Source organism: Peromyscus californicus, unplaced genomic scaffold (genome assembly GCF_007827085.1).
Source record: "Peromyscus californicus insignis strain IS unplaced genomic scaffold, ASM782708v3 Scaffold_21__1_contigs__length_65335640, whole genome shotgun sequence".
In the NCBI taxonomy this organism is placed as follows: Eukaryota; Metazoa; Chordata; class Mammalia; order Rodentia; family Cricetidae; genus Peromyscus; species Peromyscus californicus.
In genome coordinates, this window is record NW_026294514.1 from 45133305 (window position 1) to 45158812 (window position 25508).

At 41.4% G+C, this 25508-nt stretch overlaps 1 protein-coding gene across 1 annotated transcript in view; it reads right to left on the bottom strand.

The window, feature by feature from the left end:
- Man2a1 (mannosidase alpha class 2A member 1) overlaps positions 1-25508 on the bottom strand; it is a 175639-nt gene that overhangs the window by 125687 nt on the left and 24444 nt on the right. The window contains exons 2-4 of the mRNA XM_052750223.1: positions 22298-22549; positions 19216-19360; positions 7840-8011 (exon numbers count right to left, since the gene is read on the bottom strand). Of these exons, the coding sequence (XP_052606183.1) occupies positions 7840-8011; positions 19216-19360; positions 22298-22549 (569 nt within the window). The remainder of the gene's footprint in view (positions 1-7839; positions 8012-19215; positions 19361-22297; positions 22550-25508) is intronic.

Genomic DNA, 25508 nt, shown 5'->3' on the forward strand with positions numbered 1-25508 from the left:
TACCCTCAAATACCATCCTCCGCTTCAAATACTGAGCTGAATCATATGACACTGGCATTTTTGCACACATCAAAAATAGCTCGATAGTAACAGTTCTGGATGGTTCCGCCTAAGAAAAGTGAACAAGCAGCAAAGAAATAAAGAAACGAAAGAAAACACACCGGGGCAGACTCAAGAAGGGGCCATGCAAATGCCATGGAGTTGGCAGCATTTACCAGAGCGTAGGAAACCGGAACCCATGCTGACTACACGGAAAACTGGACAGCGTCCCCTGCCGTGAATAAGGATTCTCAAAGGCTCCGGTACAGCCCCTTCTGTAGAGCCAAGGACTGCAAGAAAGCTGACTACTGAACCTTTCTCCGCATGCATGCTGCTGTTACCAGGTGCAATCCAAAAACCTACCACCTTGGTTTCTCTGTATTTCAAAAACAATTAGAAAATGGGAACTAGTGAAGGAAAACCGATTCATTTTCACTATGTCCAGAACTAGAGAGAGAAAGCCTCTACCTTCCCAGTGTTAGGGTCATACTTACACAGAACAGATGAACACTGTGTGTTGATTTATTTCTATGAAGCTATCAGGCCTATACAAAGTCTCTCCCTGGAGGCTAGTTCCTCTCAAGCCCTAGGACTTCAGCCTTCCCTCTCTCTCTACCCACTGGGGAAATCGTAATTCCTAAAGGTCTGTCGTTTGAGGGTCCCAGCTTCACTGCTGGCAGCACCTCACTTTACCAAACACAGCGGGCAGCAAGCACAGTCCTAAAGTACCTGGACTCTGCCTGACTCACTGAGGACACACAGCCACATCTCTTACCGAGCTTACAGGTGACATCCATACACACACACACAAATGTCAGACACAGAAAGGCAGGCCAGGCTCAGGGCCCAGAGGCTTCACCAAAGAAAAGAGAAAAGCGACAGAGAGGCATTTCTTCCCTAGGTCTTCTAAACAGGCCAGCACCCAATTCGCATTTCCTCTGACCCATCTGCCAGAATCCTGACACTCACAACCTCTTCCAGGATTCCTTTCCCCACCAAAGGAGCAAAGGGTGGATGCCATCTAGCTTTCTCATTCCTGGGGAACATTCCTGGGTACAAACAATAATGGGCAAGGCTAAACGTCCAAGCTCAATGATGGGCTGGAGGAAGATGAGGTCAGGATGGTCCTCAGGACCACACCACAGCACAGGGAAGGACAGGCTTTGCTGTGTCTGCCCCCTTCCTTTGTCGACCCTCAGCTCACTCAGGAGTCAAATATGAAAACTAATATGCTGAGTACAGTCCAGATCTTACCTGACCTGTCTGGTGAAGGGCAGAATGGTGGAGAATTTGACTTCTCTGCCTTAGAGACCATTTCCCAAAAGAAACTCCTGAAGTCATGCAGTAAGTCATGTGATAAATACAGCAAGGAAACTGGCAAAATTTGAACAGGGAAGCAGGAGCTGTAAAGCACTTTCGACTGAATTTGCCAACAATTCCAGGTATGGATAAACGTGCTTACACTCAAGAATGAACATACACACTTAGCCTATGGACAATCACACATAATTAAAGTAAAGCATTCAAAGTGAGGGAGAGGTGGACGCAATAGAGAACTGGGGGGAGGGGGAGGGGCTAGAGAAGGAGCTCCAAAATGTAAGAAATGAACATGGAAATGAATATAAAGAGGCTGACTCTGGAGCCAGACATTGGGGTTCTAAGACAAATGGGACAACAGCAGTATGCAGCTGAGGACTGCAGCACACACCTGCTGAGGACTGCAGCACACACATGCTGAGGACTGCAGCACACACACCTGCTGAGGGCTGCAGCACACACATTCTGAGGGCTGCAGCACACACCTGCTGAGGACTGCAACACACACATACTGAGGGCTGCAGGACACACCTGCTGAGGACTGCAGCACACACCTGCTGAGGACTGCAGCACACACACCTGCTGAGGAGTGCAACACACACACCTGCTGAGGGCTGCAGGACACACCTGCTGAGGACTGCAGCGCACACACACCTGCTGAGGACTGCAGGACACACCTGCTGAGGGCTGCAGGACACTCCTGCTGAGGGCTGCAGCACACACACCTGCTGAGGACTGCAGTACACACACCTGCTGAGGACTGCAGCACACACACCTGCTGAGGACTGCAGGACACACCTGCTGAGGACTGCAGGACACACCTGCTGAGGACTGCAGCACACACACCTGCTAAGGACTGCAGGACACACCTGCAGAGGACTGCAGGACACACCTGCTGAGGGCTGCAGGACACACATGCTGAGGGCTGCAGCACACACACCTGCTGAGGACTGCAGCACACACACCTGCTGAGGAGTGCAACACACACACCTGCTGAGGAGTGCAACACACACACCTGCTGAGGACTGCAGCACACACACCTGCTGAGGACTGCAGCACACACACCTGCTGAGGACTGCAGCACACACATGCTGAGGACTGCAGCACACACACCTGCTGAGGGCTGCAGCACACACCTGCTGAGGACTGCAGCGCACACATGCTGAGGGCTGCAGCACACACATGCTGAGGACTGCAGCACACACCTGCTGAGGACTGCAGTATACATGTTGAAGAAGTTGAGCTACCAATGGAAAACAATGAAAAGTTACATGCACCTAGGTAGGTAACTTGTTGAGAACTTAGAAGTCCATGTTTTTAAATACTAAAAAGCATCGTGCACAGGGTAAAAAAGAAAATCCTCAATGAAGCATTATATAAGCAAGCTTTTTAAAGACAGAACAGAAACATAAATTTATAATTAACTTCCTATTAAAAGATGAATACTTTCAAGATGACTTCAGAACAGTTACATAAAGTGTCCAAGAAAAATAGTCCAAGTGGAAAATAAAAGTTGTAAAAATAAGAACCACTAGTATTTACTAGGAATTTTTAGAAGTCTCTCAGGCTAGGGATATATATAGGTGTTTAGCAGAGGACTTGATGGGCACGTGAGAAGCCCTGGGTTTGATTCTCAACACTGCAAAAATAATAAAATATGTTAAGCATCGTATTTATATTAATTGGATCTTCATGAAAATCCAACAGAAGAGGCCCCGGTGTTAACCCCATTTGGCAAATGCACTGCAGCACAGAAAAATTAAGTAACTTGCCCAAAAGTAACAGAAACTGTCAGGATTTGAACCCAGGCAGCCTGGCCACCGTCCTCAGCCCTTCCACACCTACCGTTGCAAACCGGCTGCCCTTACAGTAAAAGGGACACCAAAGTGGCAGTGACAGCAACACTAGTCATTTAAAAGAAAACCAATTCTTCAGTGCTCAAAGAGATGACGGCGTCTTATGAAAAGGAATCAACAGCCTGGGAGTGCCCGGAGCTTTTTAATTCCTGCACTACACCTGACTTTCAGGACTACCTGGTGGGGGGTGGGTGTGGATGGATGGGTGGTGGGTGGGTGGATTGATGGATGAATGGATGTAGATGGATGGATGGATGGATGGATGGATGGATGGATGGATGGATGGATAGATGGAAGGATGGGTGGAAGGATGGGTGGAGGGATGGGTAGATAGCTGGATGGGTGGGTGGATGGACGGACAGACGGACAGACGGGTGGGTGAGTGGATGGGTGGGTGGATGGGTGGGTGGGTGGGTGGGTGGGTGGGTGGACTGATGGATGGTGTATGGATGGATGGATGAATAGATGGATAGATGGATGGATGGATAGATGGAGGAGTGAGCAAAAGGACAAGCAAAAAAAGGAGCCCAAAGGAAGCTGGCGAGGAAAGAGTAGCAAGAACTACTGTCAGTTCTGCTATGAATACTGGCTTTAGAAATGAGAATTTGGGCCAGAGAGATGGTCCAACGTGTAAAGGTGCTTACTATCAAGGCTGGTGACCTAAGTTCATTCTCCAGGGACCGTGGTGGAAAGAACCAATTCCCACAGGTTGTCCTCTGACCTCTGCATGCCCAGATGTGCACACAACACATGAACAAAAAAACAAAAAAAAAATCAATGTAAGAAAAAATGAAATTTTGTTCCAAAGTGATGATTGATTCAGTTAGTGAAAAGATTTGCTATTCCTCTGTAAAATTTAGTCCCTGGGAAGCAGTAGGTGAAGGCAGATGCCTGTGCCTGGCTGAACCCAGTCCTGCAGGGCGGCACATTTGGATATTGACCAGCTCCCTCAGCTCATCATGATGCAAGTCATACTCATGCGTACCCTCTGCACAACTTCACATCAGATCTCAGAAAACACACTTGCCACAATTCCACAGTAACTAAGCTCCGTCCTCTGCTTGACACCCGCACCCAGGACCACGCTCCAAATCTGACACAAAACAAGCTGAGAGACTTTCCGTAACACGTATGCAACTCTGAACCGCCTGAACCCGACAGGCAAACTGGACTGGTACCTTTGTGGGTCTCCTGTTCTGGGTTCTTCTCATGTGTCATCAAGGAAACTGTTGAATACTCAGCCATCTCACCCTTATCTGTTTTTCCACAAGCCCTGAACTTGAATTGTGCAATTCTGCATAAGGGTGATTTTTAGGAATGGGTATGTGGCACAGCAGACAACCTGACTGTACACAGATAAAACAATAACTATAAAACACTGACCCATTCAAATGCACTTTAAAACACTCCCCTCTCCAGGCACCAGTGTAAGGTTCAACACTGGCCATACACTGAAGTGAATGAACAGAGGAATGAACCTTGTGGAGCCCATACTCTCAGACCACTAGATATTCAAGCTACCTATAAATAAACATAACCTGGAAAATAGCACTTAAAGTTGCAAGATACTCTCCAGTATGCTGAAGTCAAAAAACAAAAATAAACACACACAACAAAAAAAAAAAACCAACAGTTAAGTACAGGGAAATACCATGTAGAAATGGGGGGAGAAAAAAAAAAAAAAAAAAAAAAAAAAGACAACCCTGGCTAGTTAAAACAAGCTAAAAGGAAAGCGGGGGAGGTGTACTGTCTGTCGGGTAAACGGACCGCCCATTTAACACTAGTGCAAGCAGGGAGAAGGAGTCATGAAAGACAAAGAGCAGAAAAGAAGGAGGGTATGTTGTTGGTGGGTTTTTGCTTTTTGGGGGCTCTCCACCCAGCTCCCAAGTAAACACACACAGAGACTTATTCTTAGTTATAAACACCCGGCCTTATCTTGGCTTGTTTCTTGCCAGCTTTTCTTAACTTAAATTATCCCGTCTACCTTTGCCTCTTGGCTTTTCCTGTTCTCTTATTTCTGTAAATCTTACTCTTACTCCGTGGCTTGCTGTGTAGCTGGGTGGCTGGACCCTGGAGTCCTCCTTCTCTGGCTACTCCTTTCTTTCCCAGATTTCTCCTTCTATTTATCCTCTCTGCCTGCCAGTCCTGCCTATTTCTCTCTCCTGCCTCGCTATTGGCCAGTTCTCTATTAGCCCATCAGGTGTTTTACACAGGCACAGTAACACAGCTTCACAGAGCTAAACAAATGCAACATAAACAAAAGTAACACACCTTAAAATAATATTCTCCAACAAGGGTATAAAACCCAGCAAAGATGTAAACAAACAAAACTCTTCTTTTTTTTTTTTTTTTTTTGTTTTTGTTTTTGTTTTTTCGAGACAGGGTTTCTCTGTGTAGCTTTGCGCCTTTCCTGGAACTCGCTTTGGAGACCAGGCTGGCCTCGAACTCACAGAGATCCGCCTGCCTCTGCCTCCCGAGTGCTGGGATTAAAGGTGTGCGCCATCACTGCCCGGCAAATCTCAGTTCTTAAGAGCTAGCAATAAAGCACTCACTAGTTCTATGTAATTTTATAAGAGCTCAGATTTTTTCAAAGGTACCAAAGGTTGGATAGATCTATGGATAATCTATGGATTCAGAATGCTGTTTAGTGTTCTCGAATTCTCTCCTTTCCTTTCTACGTTCCAGTGTATCTCTGTCTCTCTATCATCTCTGTTCTCTCTCTGTCTCTGTCTCTGTCTCTCTCTCTCTCTCTCTACACACACACACACACACACACACACACACACACACACACACACACACACCCCATGTGTGAAGGAGAGAGAACATGATGTTCATCTAAAGCATTACTAATATTTCAACTCAGAAAGTCAAGATACATTATATAACACTTTGGAATTGCAGATTGCAGATTCTCTGGTGTTAACTGGATCCTGTCAACCCTGGTTACTATGGCAGCACTTGTCTATAGAGAAGAGCGGCTTCTCCTAGGACCATGGTAGTTCCCTAGTTTATTTATTCTCCTGTCCTCAAAGCCTGTATCTCTCTCCTAGCCAACCATATGAGACTGTTACCAGTGAGAAAAAAAATGCTCTCCAATGAATATGATAGCCATCAATTCTCCTCAAATTATCTTTAAATGTTCATGTCAATCTATTAAAAATCTAAAGATATTTTTTGATGAGGCAGGAAGAAACTTAAATTAATTCTAAAACCCTTTGGGAAAATTAAATTGTTACTCATTAAAAGGCTTTTCAATACAGAAAGAAAAGATTTAAACTGCCAGTTTTTGAAACATTATAAAATTCCAATAGTTTTAGACAAACGTCATCAAAATCCATGAAACAGATCAGAAAGCCCAAGCCGGTGCATATTTTAGTACACTAAAGATGACACTTCGTATCAGTAGAAAAAGATGGACACATTAAAACTCAGAAGTGGGCTGGAGAGATGACTCGGCAGTTAAGAGCACTCACTGCTCTTTCAGAGGACCCGGGTTCAATGCCCAGCACCCACACGGCAGTTCACAACTGTGTGTAACTACCAGATCTGACACCCTCACACAGACATACATGTAGGCAAAACACCAATGCATATAAAATAAAAATAAATTTTAAAAAACAGCTTTAAAAAAACTTCTCAGGGAAGCAGCATGTGTGCACAGGACTCAGCAGGTGGCCAGCCTGGGCAGGTGGACCACCAGTCCTGACCTGAGAGCACTGTGACCCTGAGTGAGCCGGTGCCCCGGACTGGGCAGCGGAAACCTACCTCACAGGCCACAGAGAGGGGTGTCAGCCACGACTGACGAGCTACCAAGAGCTACCTGGGGACAGCGAACAAATAACCCCTGCCAATGTCTAACTCTTCAAATCAATTGCGCGTGGACCAGAGAGCCTCCCCAAATACCAACTTTTCGATCGTTAAGTAAGAGTTTTTAAACTGAGGGTTAAAATAAAACATTAACGCAGTGGATTAAAAAATGAACTATTTACCTTAACTGTGGGTTGAGGAAGACCTAACTCTGGCAGCAGGCGCAACAGCAAAAGAGAAAAGATTTGACTATGTAAAAAGTTGGTGTGTGTATCGTGAACTAATAAGAAAATAAAATCTTCAGAAGACACATCCCTACAAATCAGTTTAAAAAAAAAAAAAAGAATATGAGCCAAGCCACCAAAACAAAGCCAAAAACTACCTTTGTTCATCTGAGAAAATTATTGGTTAAAAAAAAAAAAAAAAAAAAAGAAAACAAATTATTTTTGAGACATGTTGGTCACGTTTTTTAAAAATCACATAGTTGACAAGAGGCAGAGACATTGACACATTCATATTTAGAAAACTGGGCAATGATACATCTGAAAGGCCCTGAAAATAACAACTCCTTTACCTAGCGAGTCCATTGCTAGGACAGGATGAACATAAGGATTTCAATAGAAAGGCTTTGCTTCCCCTTCTCAGGGACAAACTAAAATCAACACAAACAGGATGTGGGCAATTCTGAATTTCAGCTATTACACTAAAAGTTCACCTAAAAAAAAAAAAAAAAAAACCCGAAAGTTCACCTTCTAAAAATTCCACATTTGTCATGGATCTTTAATATTACTAAATTAAAAAAAGTTTTGAGACAAACCTTTTAACAGCTTCCTTCTTCGGATTATCTATGATATCCCACCATTTTGAAAGGTAAGAGATCTCAGACCATATAAACTTCCTGCTTGCGTCTTCTTTCAGCTTTAGGACCATGTTATTAAAAATATACTGAGTCTTGTCTCTAAAGTAGTCATTGAAAGTCTTCAACCAACCTAAATCAAGACACAAATACACCACAAGGTCCAAATGATATGGCTGATTTCAACTTAGTCACATTCCATCGAATTACTATTGGATAGATACCCTTAGCTCTTTATTCAAATAAAGCCCACATTTTAAAAGCTAACAGTGTGTTTAATTAATGAAATTCTCTATTGGTTGACAGGGAACTAAAAAACTAATGTCACTGAAATGATGAAATATTCAGACATTCACAAAAATTCAGACAGAAATGAAAACAATGAACTAAAGCTTTAAAAAAAAGCAATTACTTATATTTAACAATTAATTCAATTACTTGTCTCTAGGTATGGATTTTTTTACTCTAGATTTAAAAATCTAAATAGTGCTAACAAGTATTCTCATAATTTGGGATCAGAATTGTACCCTCTCATCATACATCTGAAATCCCCACCCATCCACTAAGTTAAAACTAAAACAAACCAAGGTAAATCCAAACTAAGCCTTAACACTCGCAGCAAAGCATAAGATAGGTTACAGAGCTGATACAAATTCTGAACATAGCATTCTGCCAAAAACAGGCATTTGCTCCCATCATGCAATTGTCTGGGAGCAAAAAAATAACACTAAATAAACAACAAACATGAACATGTTAATGCCCCGCCCCCTCCGGAAGAGAATTTGGTTCCCTAAATTATCCTACTACTTCTCAAATAACTTGGAAATTATTCCCCCAAATCATTAGACTTGGGGTACAGGAAACATTCTTAACAAAAGTCACAAGTCAAGCCCAGGTCTACCAGACAGATGACTAAAATGGCAAAGGTTATAATCTGCATGGCCACCATTGCACAGACTAGTGGCAGACAGAGTGGACCCTGTGGAGGATGATTTGTTCTCATGTAAACATCTTGAAGGGAGGAGAGCTACTACTTCCAAGCTGACCTACTGTTCAACTGCTACCAAAATTCACACATTCAAGAGACCTGCAGGGTAGTAAGTCCAAACAGCACTTCCGTTTGCCTATGATTAACTTAACAGCCTATAACTATGATTAACTTAACAGCCTATATTGCATTTGCCAGTGGAAAAAAAAAAAAGAAAAAGAAAAACCTTGATGGGGAAGTGCATATAATATGCTTGCTTTAACAGTGTATTCTGAAACAGATGTGTCTGAAAAGGGTAATGTAGCTGTGACAATTTCTCCCAGTTGCTGGGCACCTGCAATATTCAGGTATGATACTAGGAGCCAAACAAGAATACAATATCAAATTTTCTTTGTAAGACTTTCTCAATCTAGGGCACATTTGAGCTGGTTTGTCAACAAAGAATACTTTCTGGATGATTTAACTTTCCCATGTTAGACTAAAAAGCCTTTGCCTTCAGCAAAACTCCAAGATCTCTTATGCAAGAGTGGTGTGCAAGGAATTCCATCATGTTTCACCAGGGCACTAACTCCAAGTGCTGCATCAGGCACAGGGCCAGGACCTGTATCTAGATTCCCATAGAGGAGCAAAGAAATGGCTATTTACCCTTCAGTGAGGCTGTCCATCCCAACACTCTACCCATCGGTGAGGATGTTCATCCCAACACTCTACCCTTCAGTGAGGATGTCCATCCCAACAATCTTGAGTTTGAAGATGTGAGTACTCAAGACTAAGCTTGGGAGATACAACAGAAACTCTGAAAAATAATAGAATAGTTGGCATTCTTTTTCCCTATCAACAGCCTGGCATTGACCTTTCCCATTTGTACAATCAAATGAGGGAAAGACAAAATTTAAAAAGGCATTTCTGTGTCAGGCAAAATCCTAACTCCTCCTGCCTCAGAATATGATTGTATTGGAGACAAGGTCTTTAAATAGTTAATTAAGGTAAAATAATGTAAGGAAGGGGGATCTTAATCTCATACAATATTAGAACCCAGGCACATACGGAGAAACCTGGCAGCACAGATGAGGAAGAAGGTCACTAAAGCCAAAACCAAGGAGAGAGGCCAAAAAACTTCCAGTCTCTAGACTGATCCGCTGACGCCATCAGTCTGCAGTGCTCTGTTACATAGGCCGGGAGACTAGTGCAGCCTAAGAACTAATGGCGTTACTGCTTTTCAAAAACTAATGGTCACAATATTTATTTATCAATTCCCATTTTAATGTTTGATTTAATATTCTATGTCTACCTACACAGCACAAGATTAGGCTAAAATCACATATCTAAAAACAAATGCACTTCTGTACCATGATCATATATGTGCACAACAAGGACTGCTAAACCTCCCCCAAGGGCTCAATTAGAATTATCATCTTTAAAATATCACACATACCTCTTGCCTGGATTTTAGCAAAGGTCAATTACTTGCCTATGGACAAAACTGAGGAACTCTGGGCAATGTAAAGCCTTCAAAACCAATTTAAAAAAGAAAAACAAACTCCCATAATCTAGCACAAAAGGCAAAGTAAGAAGGGCTATTTTTTTTTTTTATCAATAGGTGAAAGACCTTTGTAAAAGTACAACTATGTAATTCGAACAACTGGAACTTGCTACTTACTAATAGAGATCGTTGTATTCCAAAGACAGTTTATCACAAGAGTTTTCAGAGAGAAACTACAGTGACTGATTCATCCATTCTGCCTTCAACACTTCATTTGCCCTTCAGTGATCAGGCAGAAAATATGTCAAAGATATTTACGTGAGGCAAAATACAACTCAGAGATGTCAACTTAAAAGCCTTCCATAAAACTCATCTATAATTGATACTAATACCACTACAATATAACATAATTAATGAATAAAGATCTGAGAGTTTCTTGCAGCTTTCAATATTGAGTAATATAACAGTAAATTAGCTTTTATTGCTCTTATACAATAGACTAATCAAGTATTCCCTTTGACTCTGAATTGGTTCTTTCTTCCTCTAAATTATTGTAAAAACTACAATTGCATATTAACGTGAGACCAATCAGAAAGATAATTTTTTTATGCAAAGTTGCATGGGATGAATTTTTGTGATGTAAAATTATATTCCTACCTCTAGATTTAATAATCTGAGGACACTGAGTTGCAAGTTGATTTACTTTTCTCTTTCCTCTTAATACGCTAGGAAATTGAACCAGGACTAGACTACATTAAAAATACCATTCCTTTTATCCAGTTTTGCCCTAACAATGCTATCACCCACATAAGAACTAACAGCTATTTTAAATTAGTTAGGAAGAAACTAAAATGAGTGAAAGATTAGAAGCTCTACGAAGAAGGTATAAATCCCTATTCAATGCCATTATTTTTTAAGTCCTAAAATTAAAAAAAAAAAAATCTAACAAAGTTAAAAGGCCAGTTGTCTATTTTTTATGTGCAATTAAGCAACCTAGTATTTATTCACTGGCAAATCATGCTTTGTAGTTTTGTATTTTGAACTCTGGATCATAGCTTGGAAACCTGGAAATCCAATCCTCTTAAGGGACACTTCCTTTCATACACAATATTACCCACCTACCCCATCCCATCCCCCTCAACCTGGGTAAAAGGTGCCTCGCCAGAGAACAGGGCTCCAGAAATATCTCCTCATTATTCTGCTGACCACACTCCTTTCTACAATAGTACCCCAGAGCAAAGAATTTTCCCACTCAGAGTTTGCCCTGCCCACTAAGTCCTATGGCTTAGAAATCAGAGTCGAACAGCCCCGAGTTGACTTTCACAGCCTGCTAGGTCCCTTTTGTAAGTCCTTCCTCATTAGGGCACTCAGCCCTGTAGTAGGACCTTCAGAGCTGAGAGTATCCGAAATACTGCCATTCCACAGTGTAGATAATGCTGCACTATGTGCAAGCACAGCTCTTATTGGATGGGGACAAGCCCAGATAGGGGAGGAAAGAGAGTCTGGCTACCCCACAGGTTGTCTCTTCCCAAATATGCCATGGCATTTCTGCAGCCTGAGAGGTCTACACCCACATTGATCGATCTGATCCCTGATCTACTTCTGTTACCTCAGGGGAGCGGAAGGCCCCCCTCACCTCCTCTCTTCTTCTCTCATCTCCTCAGCTCTTTGCAATCCATTTCTTTGATTTATAACTTTTAAATATCTAGAAACAAAGAATGTGGGCCTTTGTGTATTTTGGACCTAGCTTCTGAAAAATTGAGAAGCAGAACTGAGCAAGCACCACAACTAAAACTTCAAACCAGCCTATTCTCATGAATGAAAGAGTTCAGTGAGTATGTGCATGACCAATGAACAAAACCTCAAGCACGTGGGCTACACATGAAAATGTGTTCACCTAGAATGAAGCCAAATGCACAACTTACTTCAGTCACCTTTAATATGTTCTGCTACCCTAATGGTCACTGCCCAGTATCTCCAAGCTGAACCACTAATTACATTCTAAAAGTCTCTAGTAGGGCCGGCATAGTGGAGTGAGCACACCTTTAATCCCAGTACTTTGGAAACATGGGCAGGACCATCTCTGTGACTTTGAGATCAGCATGGTCTACATAGTGTAGCCAGGGCTACACAGAGAAACCACCCTGTCTCGGGGTGGGGGGGGGTGGAGACAGGACACCGCTAGTAGGCACATACATTCCAAAAACCAGGAACCTCTCTCAATAGCACTGTTACATTGTGAGGGTCACTGCTGCTATAATCATTTCTTTAAATAACATTAATTGCACTCGAAAGTTATCATCACTAGCTTTTAGGACTTCATGGAAAGACTTTGAGCTCAAAGTAATTATAGTCAGGTAAATGGCATACTGTTGATCACATAAAAACCAGCAACTTAAACTTGGAATTATTTCCATTGTACTGTTACAGTATCCCCAAATTTAAAAAAGATATACAAAGGGAGCTTATAGCTTCAAATAAACCTTCTTTATCTTAGTAATAAAGTTATCTTCTATCAATAAATGATCGACAAATTTCCCCTCCCATCACTTGTTAATCCTTCAATATCAAACTGCAACATCCAACCTTGTACTTAAGGGACAGCATATAATCTTAATTGTTATTACCATTATTTGATTATGCTGCTGATTAATTTTAATTCCAATGTTTTTATTATAAATTAGGCTCTTCTGCTCCCCCCCCCTAATAAACTGGAAGAGCTTTAATTAACATTCCAGTTTACTCCTTCAAACACGTATTGAGTATCTAATAAGGGCTAAGCAAGTAATAAGGCAAAGCGAAATGAAAACAGACTCTACAGAGAATATCAAGACAAAATGCTGTGAGAACAGAGAAACGGTGGAGTCTGGGCAGGACAACAGAAGTCTTAGAATACACCTCCTAGGACAGAGGCAAGAGAACCTGGACAACAATAAACGATGAGGTGTGTCAGGGTGCGGCCACCAGGTGTGTGTGGTCACACGGCCGGCAGGCCATGTGACGAGAACACAGTAAGCAACTGAATTAAATACAAGTGCGGTAGTAAGAATCTCCTAAACACGGTCTTTTCTTAGAAGAACACAGGAGGGAGGGAGGTAAGGACACTAAGAATGTTAGGCATAAACTAAAAGGTAAAGTGGACACAAGAACGGGAAGCCAGACGGCGGTAGCTCTGCTTGAAATGATTTCCGAGTGGAGCAGAGATGGGCTGAAGGACTCGGGTGGGCAACAAGGCGAAGTTAAGAGAACTCCGTGACTGAAGAAAAGTTTTCAGGATGTGAGGAGTGCCGAAAATGAGGCTGAGGCTCTTCCAAAGACTCTGCAAACCTACAAACCTGCTGATTCCTCTAAAATTCTAAACGCTTTGAACTCGGGTTTCCAAAGGAAGATAACCTTTCGTTCTAGGAGGCTCAGCATCATCTAATAGTTTTCCAAGCGTGTCAGCTTCACTCCCGTAACCCTGTTTGAGATATGGCACTTTTTAATGCATCTGAGAAGCCTCCATTGGAAATTTCACCCCACACCACAGAACCGATCTGCATTACCCCTTAGAACGGCTGTGGGTGGGCTCGCCTTGCAGCTCTGTAATGCCTGAGATCCTCACCCGTACTGCTCTCCTAAGTGCCCATTAAGAGACCTGCATACCTTGATATCTGATACTAAAAACTATGAGATCAGGCTCCCAAAGTTATCCATCTATATTAAACTTATCGCTCTCCCCTGCTAAGGGGACTCTGTGAGCAGCTACTACCACCGCCCCACAAAGAGAGCAGCTGCTTAAAATTATGGGTGGGGAGTTGTATATTATAGACATTGATGAGTTACTCTTACGCTCCATAAGCAGATTATTCAGACTTAGGGTCACACAAGCTGTGCAAGGTATCACAGTTTCTGGAAGTCACTTTAAAAGCTGGAAAATGCGGCTTCTAACTCACTTCTAATCATAAAGGAAAACACAGCAATAAGGAAGGCCATGTATTTAAAGACAGACATCCATTTCAATAGGAATAAATCCATTTCCTTTTTTCAAAAGGAAAAAAGAATAGGAAATAACACTGTGATGTGTCCACTTTTGCAAGATAGTTAATAAAATCATTTTTGTGTCTACTGTTACTAGCATAGGTGATGTTAGCCATGAAAGTACTTAATTTCCTCATAGATGCTCTGCCTGTGACATCAGTAATGTTACCCATGGATGGTGGTTTTATATTAAAGAACAAATCTCAAATCATGGTTCAGAAGCCAATGTTACATGTGCCAAGTCCACTCTGCCACAGGCAGATCTCTTGTCCTCTCTCCTGACGTGTTTTCTGTGAAATGAGGGTGATGCTATAGAATTATCATAGTGCTGCTGAGTGGAGTAATGGTTTTAATATACGTAAAATGCCCAGGATGGTGGGAGACGCCTGGAACATGGACCTAAGTGTCAATGCTAACTTGTATTACTATATTGGTGGGTTCTCACACATTCAGCCTAGGAAAACAGATGGAGGCTGAGTCAGGAGATGTACAATGATCACCCACATCTCTCAAAAGCAACTGACATGTGCACTCCTCAAGAATGAAGTCCACAGATGGCCCCAATCACCAGAGCTTTCTCCCTCGAAAAACAAATCTTAATTCGCACATTTTGGATCTCTCTTAAACACAGAATTCCATAAAGCTCTGTGCTATTTAATTCTCAAATGCTATCAATTCAGATAAAATACAAGATGCCAAGTTAAATTTGAATTTCAAATGGCAAATAAACATTTAATATAAATATGACCGATTTAAAACCTGGAATACACACATTAAAACAAAACAAAACAAAACTATCCATTGTTTACTAAAAATTCAAGTTTGAATGACTGTCTTGAATTTTTATTTGCTAACTTTATTAATAACCAAGAAATCCAGACAAACGTGCTAAATTGGCTAATCTTCATTTAAAAGAAAGAAGATACAGAATCTGTTTGAGTTAAATAAGCATCTTAAGAAACAGGATGGCCCATGGGAAAAACATGGATTTTGGAATGAGACAATATGAGCTTCGATTCACCATCCTCTGAGAATTTCTCATTGACTGACTTCCAACAAATTACTACATCATTAAATGTGGCTTAGCTTGCTGCTCTCCCCTTCCTTGATGCAGGATGGACAAAAACCCTGTCTCTCAGTTCCTCACGCTATGTGGGCTGAGGGAATTGAAATTTTCCATAGTGGTTATCAAAACCAAAGAACATAGCTTACCCCGCACTAGCTAGGCAGAGTTGGACTTCCTCCCTATACCGACATCAAATACCCCACCGCTGTCCACCTCACCGGCTCCCTTCTCCACTTCGATAGACACAGACATTCACCACCAACAGCTGGCAAAACATTTCAAAATTCCAAGAGCATAATATGTAACCAAAAGTCTTTGAAATTCAGACTGTGGTTTCATGTTTTTATTCTTTTTGAACTTAGCCACAGATGTATAAACAAATTTATTTCTAATTATTATGTGATACTAAATACAAAAAAAATGTATTTTCTTCATTTTAAAAATGGGCAAAATCCCATCGTTCATTAAATCAATACTTTTTTCTAAAGCACTATAAATGCACAAAGGAAAATTGTTTTCCAGTATGACTTGAGTGACGAGCTCTCCCTACTGTTTTAGAGTCAGACCACAAGGGGATTACTATCTAATGTTCATTTTACAAACTGCTTCCCTGACAATATGCTGCTCAGGCTTCCATTCAGTATACCTTATCTTTTCTTTACACACGGTGATTTCATTGAAGAAAAATTAACTAAATATTTTGGCAGTTTAACTGGTGGGAAGTAAAGAATTAAGATTGTAGATACAAAGGTGCTGTAATTGTGTTTTAATCAGCTTATTAAATATAACATGAACATGTATCAATCAACTCATATTTAATTTCATGGTCTATGATTCAAAACTTTTCAAATCCATAACAGTACAGAGCTATCAGCATTTACCTAACAACTCTTTTCCTATTTTTTTTTAATTCATGTAAACCATGTGAATACTGTATAACATATCCTTGTGGCCTGGAAGAAGACTTAATTATGAAAAAAAAAGACACTGCTTTTTAAAATGTACCTTGTCTTACCTACTAATACTAACTCACCCCCAAAGGAAAGAATTTGCACACACGTGTTCACCTAGGTATGCATGTATATATAAACACCATCAATTCTTTGCTAAGGGACAAATACAGGACTCGTTTAAAAATCTATTTCAAATATTTCTATTCCCAACAGACATAAATTCACTGATGAAACAAACTACTGAGTCAAAGCTTGTTTTAAATTGTTGCTGCAGAAATTGCAAACAACTTTCTATAAATCTCATTTAGAAAGTAAATTGCCTAATTGCACATTCATTTGGGAGTATTCTACAAAGATTTCCCATTACAGTCATATTTTGACTTAGAATACACATGCATATACTTCTCTGTTTTCTCCCTATTAAGACAGTGATTTTTCATGACCTGAATGCTTTCATTTTTCACAGGATAATTTAGGTTATCAATATTCTATTTTTGTTAAGGAACAGTGAAAATAACTCAAAAAGTCAGTGGGTTCTTTCCTATACCATTTTGCTTCATAGTAAAAATTGCTTTAGGTTTAATGGGTCTGTTTCTGACCACTATTTTTAACTCAAGTGGAGAAGGGCCTAAGGGTAAGGGTCATTAACATCTACTAAGACAAAAGATTCCACTATGGTTGCTAGGATACCAACAGACAGATTCATTTACTGCAGTCAGAAACAGTTTCTAAGGATGTCCTCTCACAAAACAACATACTACAGCAGAAGCCATAAGGCAAGCAGACAGGGATCGAAGCAATCCCTGCCCTCAAAGAGCTTAATACTGCTGCTACTCTCAAAAGTGCAAAGGACATTTTCAAGTCACTGTTTCTTAGAGGGATAGAAATAAGGAGATGCCAGAAAAGATGGGAGCTGATGCAGAACATGAGCTAAGCAACAAGCCAAGTGTTTGACCCTGACCTAGAGAGTCAGTTATTATTGTGATGATTTGTGAGCAGAACTGAAAGGATGGGTGCTAGGTGTCAGCTGCTGGACTAGCTGTTCCTCAAAGGGCAGTCTGTAAGACAAAGCCCTACCCCTTGGTGAGCTTAAACTCCGTGAGTAGGCTCACTACAAACTCTGTCCATTTCTACACGCATGTAGACGTGCAAGTGTGGGTATGAGTACGGTGTGCATCTGTGGTAAAGGAGTATGTAGACAGCTCGGAGAAGAGCTTACATGTTTACACTTATGGCATACCAGTACTAGGCTAAGAATAAGCAACCTTGATGAGGAGACCAGTGTTCTTTGTCATTTGGGTTTACTCGAGAGAGAAACCCAGGTGAACATGACATGAGGGATTTCAGTATGCTCGCTGCTTACATCACCTTGACAAGATGATAACACCTTTGCAGTGAGTGGTACCACCAACCTCTTCTAAGCATTAGCTGTTTGCAAAACACTCAGCCCCCTGCCTAGTAAACCACGTCTTTTAATATTACAGTCGAGTGCTTAAGTTACAGAGGAATAAGAAATGGAGCTGGTGGAACTGAGCAAAGAAGGAAGGGGAAATGGATGAAAAAGACTTCAGAAAAAAAACTTAAGAGAGAAAAGTGACGAACTGTGTTCAGACCGTAAGTTGTACTTACATCACAGAAAGGTGTCATAGGAAAGAGGACATCCAGTAAACTAGTAAAGAATGGAAGTAGATGAGGTGTGAGCACAAAAAAAAAAAAAAAAAAAAAAAAAAAAAAAAAAAAAAAAAAAAAATCCTTGAAAGTAACAGGTGAACTAGAAAGAACTAGGTTCTTGAGAAAGGTAAGAAACACACACTTAGTGAAGTCCTTGAAAAAGAAAAGTGTTTAGAAATACAACTTCAAGAAATACTGTACTAAATCCACTGGGCATTCACCCTATGCTGTGAATTCACCCCAGTAAGTATGCACATACACCAGTTTGTACGCACATCAAATCAGGTGCTCCACTAAAATTATAGCAATTTCCCCTTACCTTGGGGCTGGGGGGGGGAGGATCCCTGGCCTTAACAAATAAAAGCCTTCATGTGAAATAACAGTAATTACAATAATAGCAGCTATTTTTCTGTCACGCAGGATTCCTTTACATTTTATCCTGGGAAGATACCATCATCCTAATTCTACCGGATGAAAACCTTATCCACAGAGGGATGAAGTGACTTGCCTAAAGTCATCTTACTCTACTGGCCCAGGCTAGGGCTCAGACCCATCTACCAAAGCTCGCAAACCACTACTTACACTTCTCTGAGTTAAAGACGCAACTCTTCCAACAAGCACTCTGCCTTTGTGAAGCAGAGTTTACAGGTATAACGAGATTCTCTCATAAAGTATTTTTTAATGTTTTAGATTTATTTTACTTTATATGTATGAATGCTTTGCCTGCACGTCACAAGCATACCTCATACAAGCTGACATCAGAAGAGACTGAGGTATCTCCTGGGACTGGAATTACAATGGTTGTGAACCGCCTTGTGGGTTCTGGAATTGAATTTGGGTCCTGTACAAAAATTATAAGTGCTCTTAACTTATCACTTATCCCTCCAGCCAGCCCTCCCATGCAATATTTCACCAGAAGCAGAAAAAATAAACTACAGTACCCTGAAATGTTATGTCCCCCAAATCCTTCTTGTGTTTATTATTGTGTCCTGCTCTACAAAGCACTTCCTGGTAATGGCACATAAATTGATAAAATGAGAATATGATATAAGAATACATCGCTGTGAAGTCAGAGGTGTGAGCTCTACTGGACCCTCATTAGAGGACATGGGTGCTGGACAAGCTTGATGGAGCAATCAGGAAGAGCAGCTTTTACCTGGGTCGTTATGGGAATGAGGCACCACAAACACTTGAAGGGGCTCACTGTCCCACTCATCAGCCTCATACTTAATGTCAAATCCTTGCTTCCAAACTCCACCATCTGGGTTATCAAAAGGAATCAGCTCATAAACATCCAACATCTAAAAATAGGAAAGAAAAAAAGTTAAACTTTAACCACTGTTAACCTATACTTAAGGCTGGTCAATATTTGCTCAAAGATAGTCTTTGCTGGTTTTTTTTTTTTAATCAATGTGCAATCAAACAAAACTAATTATGTAAAAATCAATGGAAACTTTCAAGGCCAAAAAACATTTGCTCATCATCCAAAGGCCTGAAAGGCTAATTGTGCTATATAACTACCCTGATAAATGAGCCCTCCCCATCTGCTTCGGATAAATATGATTCCATTCATTTATTGGAATTCCTCTTTCTCTTGCTTTTAGTGCCAGTGTGATTAACAGGAAACCAGAAACACAACAAAAGATTTCTCTTGGAATTTGATTTTGAGCAAATATTTCAACATTTGCAAACATGTACTCAATGTGGCTTCTTACTTCATTTGGGGTGTCAGCTTCATAATCAGTCTGGTAGCTTCTAAATCTGTATCTGGCTGAAAACTCATGTGTATTTTCCTATCTGTCAAATGCTATATTTACCTTTTTATTCTAAAATACACATGGAATGAATTTTTTTTTAACCCTAGATTTAACTTTTAAGTTGCCAAAGGTGTTTCTATAGCCAGGTATAGTGTTATACACCTATAGTTCCAGCACAAAGCTGAGGCAGGAAGGTCGCCACACAGTGAGACCTCATTTCAAAAACCAAACAAATGTCTTCTAGCTTCCCAATGCATAATTCCTTGTAGATAATAATCCATTTGGACATAAGGGAAAAAACAGTATCCTACCCAAAACACAAACCTTTACTTTTATTCCTCATATTCTCTGTAATACTAAATGTACAACACAACCAAGAAAATTTAAATTGTTAAAATTCAACAGGCTATAAAAATTATATCTTAATATGAAAACATTACATATTATAATAAAAAAATAAGAATGTCAGAAAATTAAGTAACAGTGATCATGAAGTATTTCAAGACAATAACTACTGTTGTTGGTTGGTTTTGTTCTTTTACTCTTTGCCTCTTTTGGGGGCCCGCCACCCAGCTCCCAAGTAAATACATACAGAGACTTTTTTTTACTTATAAATGTCCTGCCTTAGCTTGGCTTGTTGTTAGTCAGCTTTGCTTACACTATCCCATCTACCTTTTGCCTCTGGGCTTTTTCCTTTTCTTACTTCTGTATATCTTACTTTCACTCTTACTCCGTGGCTGGCTGTGTAGCTGAGTGGCTGGCCCCTAGCATCCTCCTCTCCTTATTCTCTTGCTCTTTTCCTCTTCATTCTCCTAGATTTCTCCTTCTATTTACTCCCTCTGCCTGCCAGCACCGCCTATCCTTTCTCCTGCCTCACAATTGGCTGTTCAGTTCTTTATTAGACCAATCAGGTGTTTTAGATACGCAAAGTAGCACAGCTTCACAGAGTTAAACAAAGGCAACATAAAAGAGTGCATCACATCTTTGCATCATTAAAGCAAACGTTCCACAGCATAAACAAATGTAACACATCTTAAAATATTCTTCAAACTATCTCTTGCTATGGGACTCATGCCTTGAATGAATAAAACTGACTCCAAGAGCAAGCCTGGCAGTCTGTGGTGCACAGCTGGGCAGAGGGAAGCATCCACAGGAACTGCTAGTCCTCTCTTCAGCCCTACAATCAACATCCTCCTTCCTCACTCTTGCCACAGGAACAGGTGCTCTGCAACTCCAATATAAGCAGCCCACGTTCAGACCAAACAAACAAACAACAACAACAGCAACAAAAGGGCTTGCCCTTCCCATTCCCCTCCCACAGTGGACAGAGGTGGTCCTAAGAAGTACTCAGGAAGAAGCAAAATGAAGCCAAGCCCCAAGGAAATTGATAACCTGGAAAGCACAGAACTCTGATTCCATCTGGATCTGCCCATGTGCTAACTAATGAGGGTACATACAGGTACAGGGCCTGGCCAGCTGCACAGCCTCCAGCTTGTAAGCTTGCAGCTTGGCCTGTGAGCCATGGCCTCAAGATCATATCATGTCCTCCAGCTTGTAAGCTTGCAGCTTGGCCTGTGAGCCATGGCCTCGAGATCATATTATGTCCTCCAGCTTGTAAGCTTGCAGCTTGGCCTGTGAGTCATGGCCTCGAGATCATATTATGTCCTCCAGCTTGTAAGCTTGCAGCTTGGCCTGTGAGCCATGGCCTCGAGATCATATCATGTTCTACACCCTTCCAAGAATTGGTGGAAAGTGCCTCCTCTAAAGTCAGGCTAGAGGCCATCTAATTGCATACAACTTTTAAAACATTCACCCTTTAGGATCCTCCTATGGAGTTCACACTCCTGGTCCAAGGCACAAGGTTTAACATGGCCTCCTCTGCTAACTTGTATTTAATTATAGACTTTATCTAAGTTATCCATGGTATTATCAAACCAACATATAATTAATACAAAAATAAAGATACTTTATACACGAAGGCCAAAACACTCTGTTTCCATGACAAACTTCCAGAGTGTATCTCAAGTCAAAAGACCACATTGTGAGTGCTTGTAGCCATGTGTGGAGGGCACTCCCCGTAGTGGAAAGCACGGCTCTAGAATATTCCCTGCCATACCATAGGATCTTACCTCCAAATATCTACTCTGGTGTTGTGCAGAGCAACAAGGGAATACACTTGTTTTCTCCAAAAGAAGGTAAAAATATCACTTAGGCAAAAACAAAACCTCTAAAGATTTTTCCCACCACTCCAGAAGATAAAGACGGTAAAGCAGGAAAAATGGCAGTGCTCAGAAGAAAAACAGAACCACGGGAGTAGTGAGTGATATCACTAACAAAGAAAAATCATGGTGAGAAAAGGGAAATCATGGCAACAGCAGAAACTGGAGCCCGGAACTCAAAAACGTACAGAATACGAACAGACACAAGAGCAAATCTGAAGCCAAGCGAAAGGGCCGCTGGTTACCAGCCGCTCTCCACTACCTGCACATCCCGACGCTGACTTCCGCTCTGGGAGGCAAAGAGACAGTCTTTGGGGTCAACCTGCAGGGCGGACTGTGAGGAGAGGAGGTGTGCCGAGCCTTGGCTGCCATTGCCCGGGGAACCTTTCGGACCGTCCTCCACAGACTCGCTCAGGTTGATGACCGAGTCTCTGATATTTGAGATGATCTCGTTGTTTTCCGCCAGCAAACGCTCCAGATGGTCTATCTTCTCTTGCAATATCGAAAGCTGGCCCTGGAATCAAAGGAAGGGGGGGCCATAAGAACCACGACTGTGGCACCGCTAAGGCGCACAGAGGGCAGCCACCCACCCTCCCCACTTGTCTGTGCGGCTTCCCGAAGCACAACAGAGGGGCAGCTGCGACTGAAATGCCATTCTGTGGCATCAAACCTTTCCACGGCCGCCATCTTTATCTAATCATGCTTTTTTTTTTTTTTCTCGAACTCACAGAGATCCGCCTGCCTCTGCCTCCCGAGTGCTGGGATTAAAGGCGTGCGCCACCACCGCCCAGCTCCTTTTTTTTTTTAAGTACAAGAGAATAACCAAGATATTTAAAGGATTGTTTCCTATTCCCCCCAAATCCAGGCCTAAGTGGTCTGTGGGTCTCCAGAATCACTAATGCTGATACATGTTATATTCCAGAGAGAGATTTTAAATTTAAAGAAAATAGACTGCAGTTAATTTGCCAGGTCAGAAAAAAAAAAAAAAACACAGAAACTGAACAAAAATACTCCACCTCAGCCTGTTAACAAATACTGGACAATGCAAAGAAAAATCAATTCATCAACTCTAACTGCCATAGACTCAAGCATGCCCTAATGTGTCATTGGGAGTGCTTTTATTTCTCTGGGTGACATTCAGGGCATGTTGTCGTTGTTAATTGATCCCCACATTTAGAGGTCTGACATCCTAATAACCTTGTTTTACAGAACACTGCAGCAGGAAGAACCATCTCTGACTTGTTCAACCCTGTGTGCTCAGTTCCAAGTATAGGAAAGATAGGCATGCACTTGTCCCATTTCTGAACAGCAGCTCTGAACTGAAAGCCCAGGGTTGGGCACAATGCCCACAGTGGGATGACAAAAATGCTTAAGATATATACTGATGACTTTGAATATATAAGACGACAGTGTAAGCAACACACACACACACACACACACACACACACACGCACATACAGACATAAACACATACACACACACACACACCAACACACATATGCACATGCCTGCATACCAGGTCCCAAAAAGCTCATCTTAGGGTTTAAAAAAATAATTATCACCAGGAGGTGGTGGCGCACACCTTTAATCCCAGCACTCAGGAGGCAGAGGGAGGCAGATCTCTGTGAGTGCAAGGCCAGCCTGGTCTACAGAGGGAGATCCAGGAAAGGTGCAAAGCTACACAGAGAAACCCTGTCTCAAAAAACCAGAAAAAAAAAGAAAAGAAAAAAATTATCTGCATGGTGAACGATTAACTTCCATTATCAGGAAGGCAAAAAGGAAAAAAAGAAAGAGGGGAAAGAAACAAACAAACACCTAAGTGTTCAAAAGTAGATCATCACAGGGTAGATCCAACCATGGATTAGACTTTAGCCACCAAAAATTGAAAAAGAAAAAACACTTCTTAATTTTAATTTTATTATATGCCTGAGTGTTTTGCCTGTGTGTGCCAAGTGCTTTGAGAGGCCCGAAGATGGCATAAGATCCCCTAGAATTAAAGTTATAGACAGTTGTGACCTGTCATATATGTGCTAGGAATTGAATGCAGGTCCTCTGGAAGAGCAGCCAGTGTTCTCAAACACTGGGCCATCTCTTCACCCTAACCAAAAAAATAAAAAAATAAAAAAATAAAAAATAATAGAAATATAAGGATGATTATTTCCAGGAAAGTATCGAAATGTGTTATAAAAAAGCAATAATACCCAGGGTGTGCCACCAAGCTTGGTGAACCAATCCAAGCCCCAGGACCCAAATGGCAGAAGGAGAAAATTCAACTCCTGGAACTTGTTCTCTGACTTACACAAGCACACAAATAAATACAGTATTTAAAAAAAGTAGAGAGAGGAGGCAGAGGCAGGGGGATATCTGTGACTTCAAGGTGAGTTTGGTCTACCTACTAAGTTCTAGACCAGCAAGAGCTACAAAGTGAGATCCTGTCTAAAGAAAAAAAGAAAAGAAAAAAGGAATGAAGAGACACTGTAGGAAGCTGAGACTTGCAAAGGTGTAATTTTTTTGCCCCAATATGAAGCACATGCAGGAGGAAAAGCTGGTGCACTGGGTGTGGTGTGGCATGCCTCTAGCACCAGTGTGGGGAAGAAAAGATGCAGAATTATAGTTATCTGATACTATGGGTTTGAACATAGTGTGGGAGACTAAAGAACCAAGTACATTCTGTAAGTCGGAAAGCTATGTGATGTTTCAAATAAGATGAACACTCAGAAGCTATCTACTGTTGTAGCTCCAAGTCCAATCCCAAAAAAAGTAAAAATGCTTAGGAGTCAAATGCATGGCATCTCCATCCATACCTTCCTAAACATTGTGTGGAGCAAATGAAGACATTTCTTCATGCATTATCACAGTACAACAGACTGGAGCTGCTTCCTCAAATTGCTGTGACTCATCCTGCTGAGCTCCAGGATTGAAAACAATCATCCCTCCAATGGGACCTTCTCACCACAGAGGTCACAGTCAAGCAAGTTCCCATCCTGTGCAGAATCAGAACTTCAGATTTGCCTCACATAGCTCCCTAAAATGAAGCTTTAGTGTTCTCTCAGAACTTTTAAAGATACTATGTGTGGGTGCCAGATTTTAATATATCCTTCCAGAGCTACCTGTGCTGGGCGATGGAGTCGCTTTGGACCCTTGTACATAGTCAAGCTGCCTGGAGCTTAACAAGCACAATGAGAAAGAAAAAGAGCAGCCTTGGGAAAGCTTCTGCTATGAGGCCTTGCTCCCAAACCTGCGTATTACCCAATGTAAACATTACCACAGATGTTTCCGGAAGAGGGAAGCCAACAGACATTACAGAGGACTTTCACTTTCATTGTAACTCTAAAGATACAATTAATGACCAGTGCCCAGGATTCGATATTGAATTAAGTACATGCAGAAAAGTATGACCTGAGGCAATATCAGCATTAATGGTCTAATGAAAACCATTTTTAAAGTATATTACGCACTGGAATAAAGTCTCC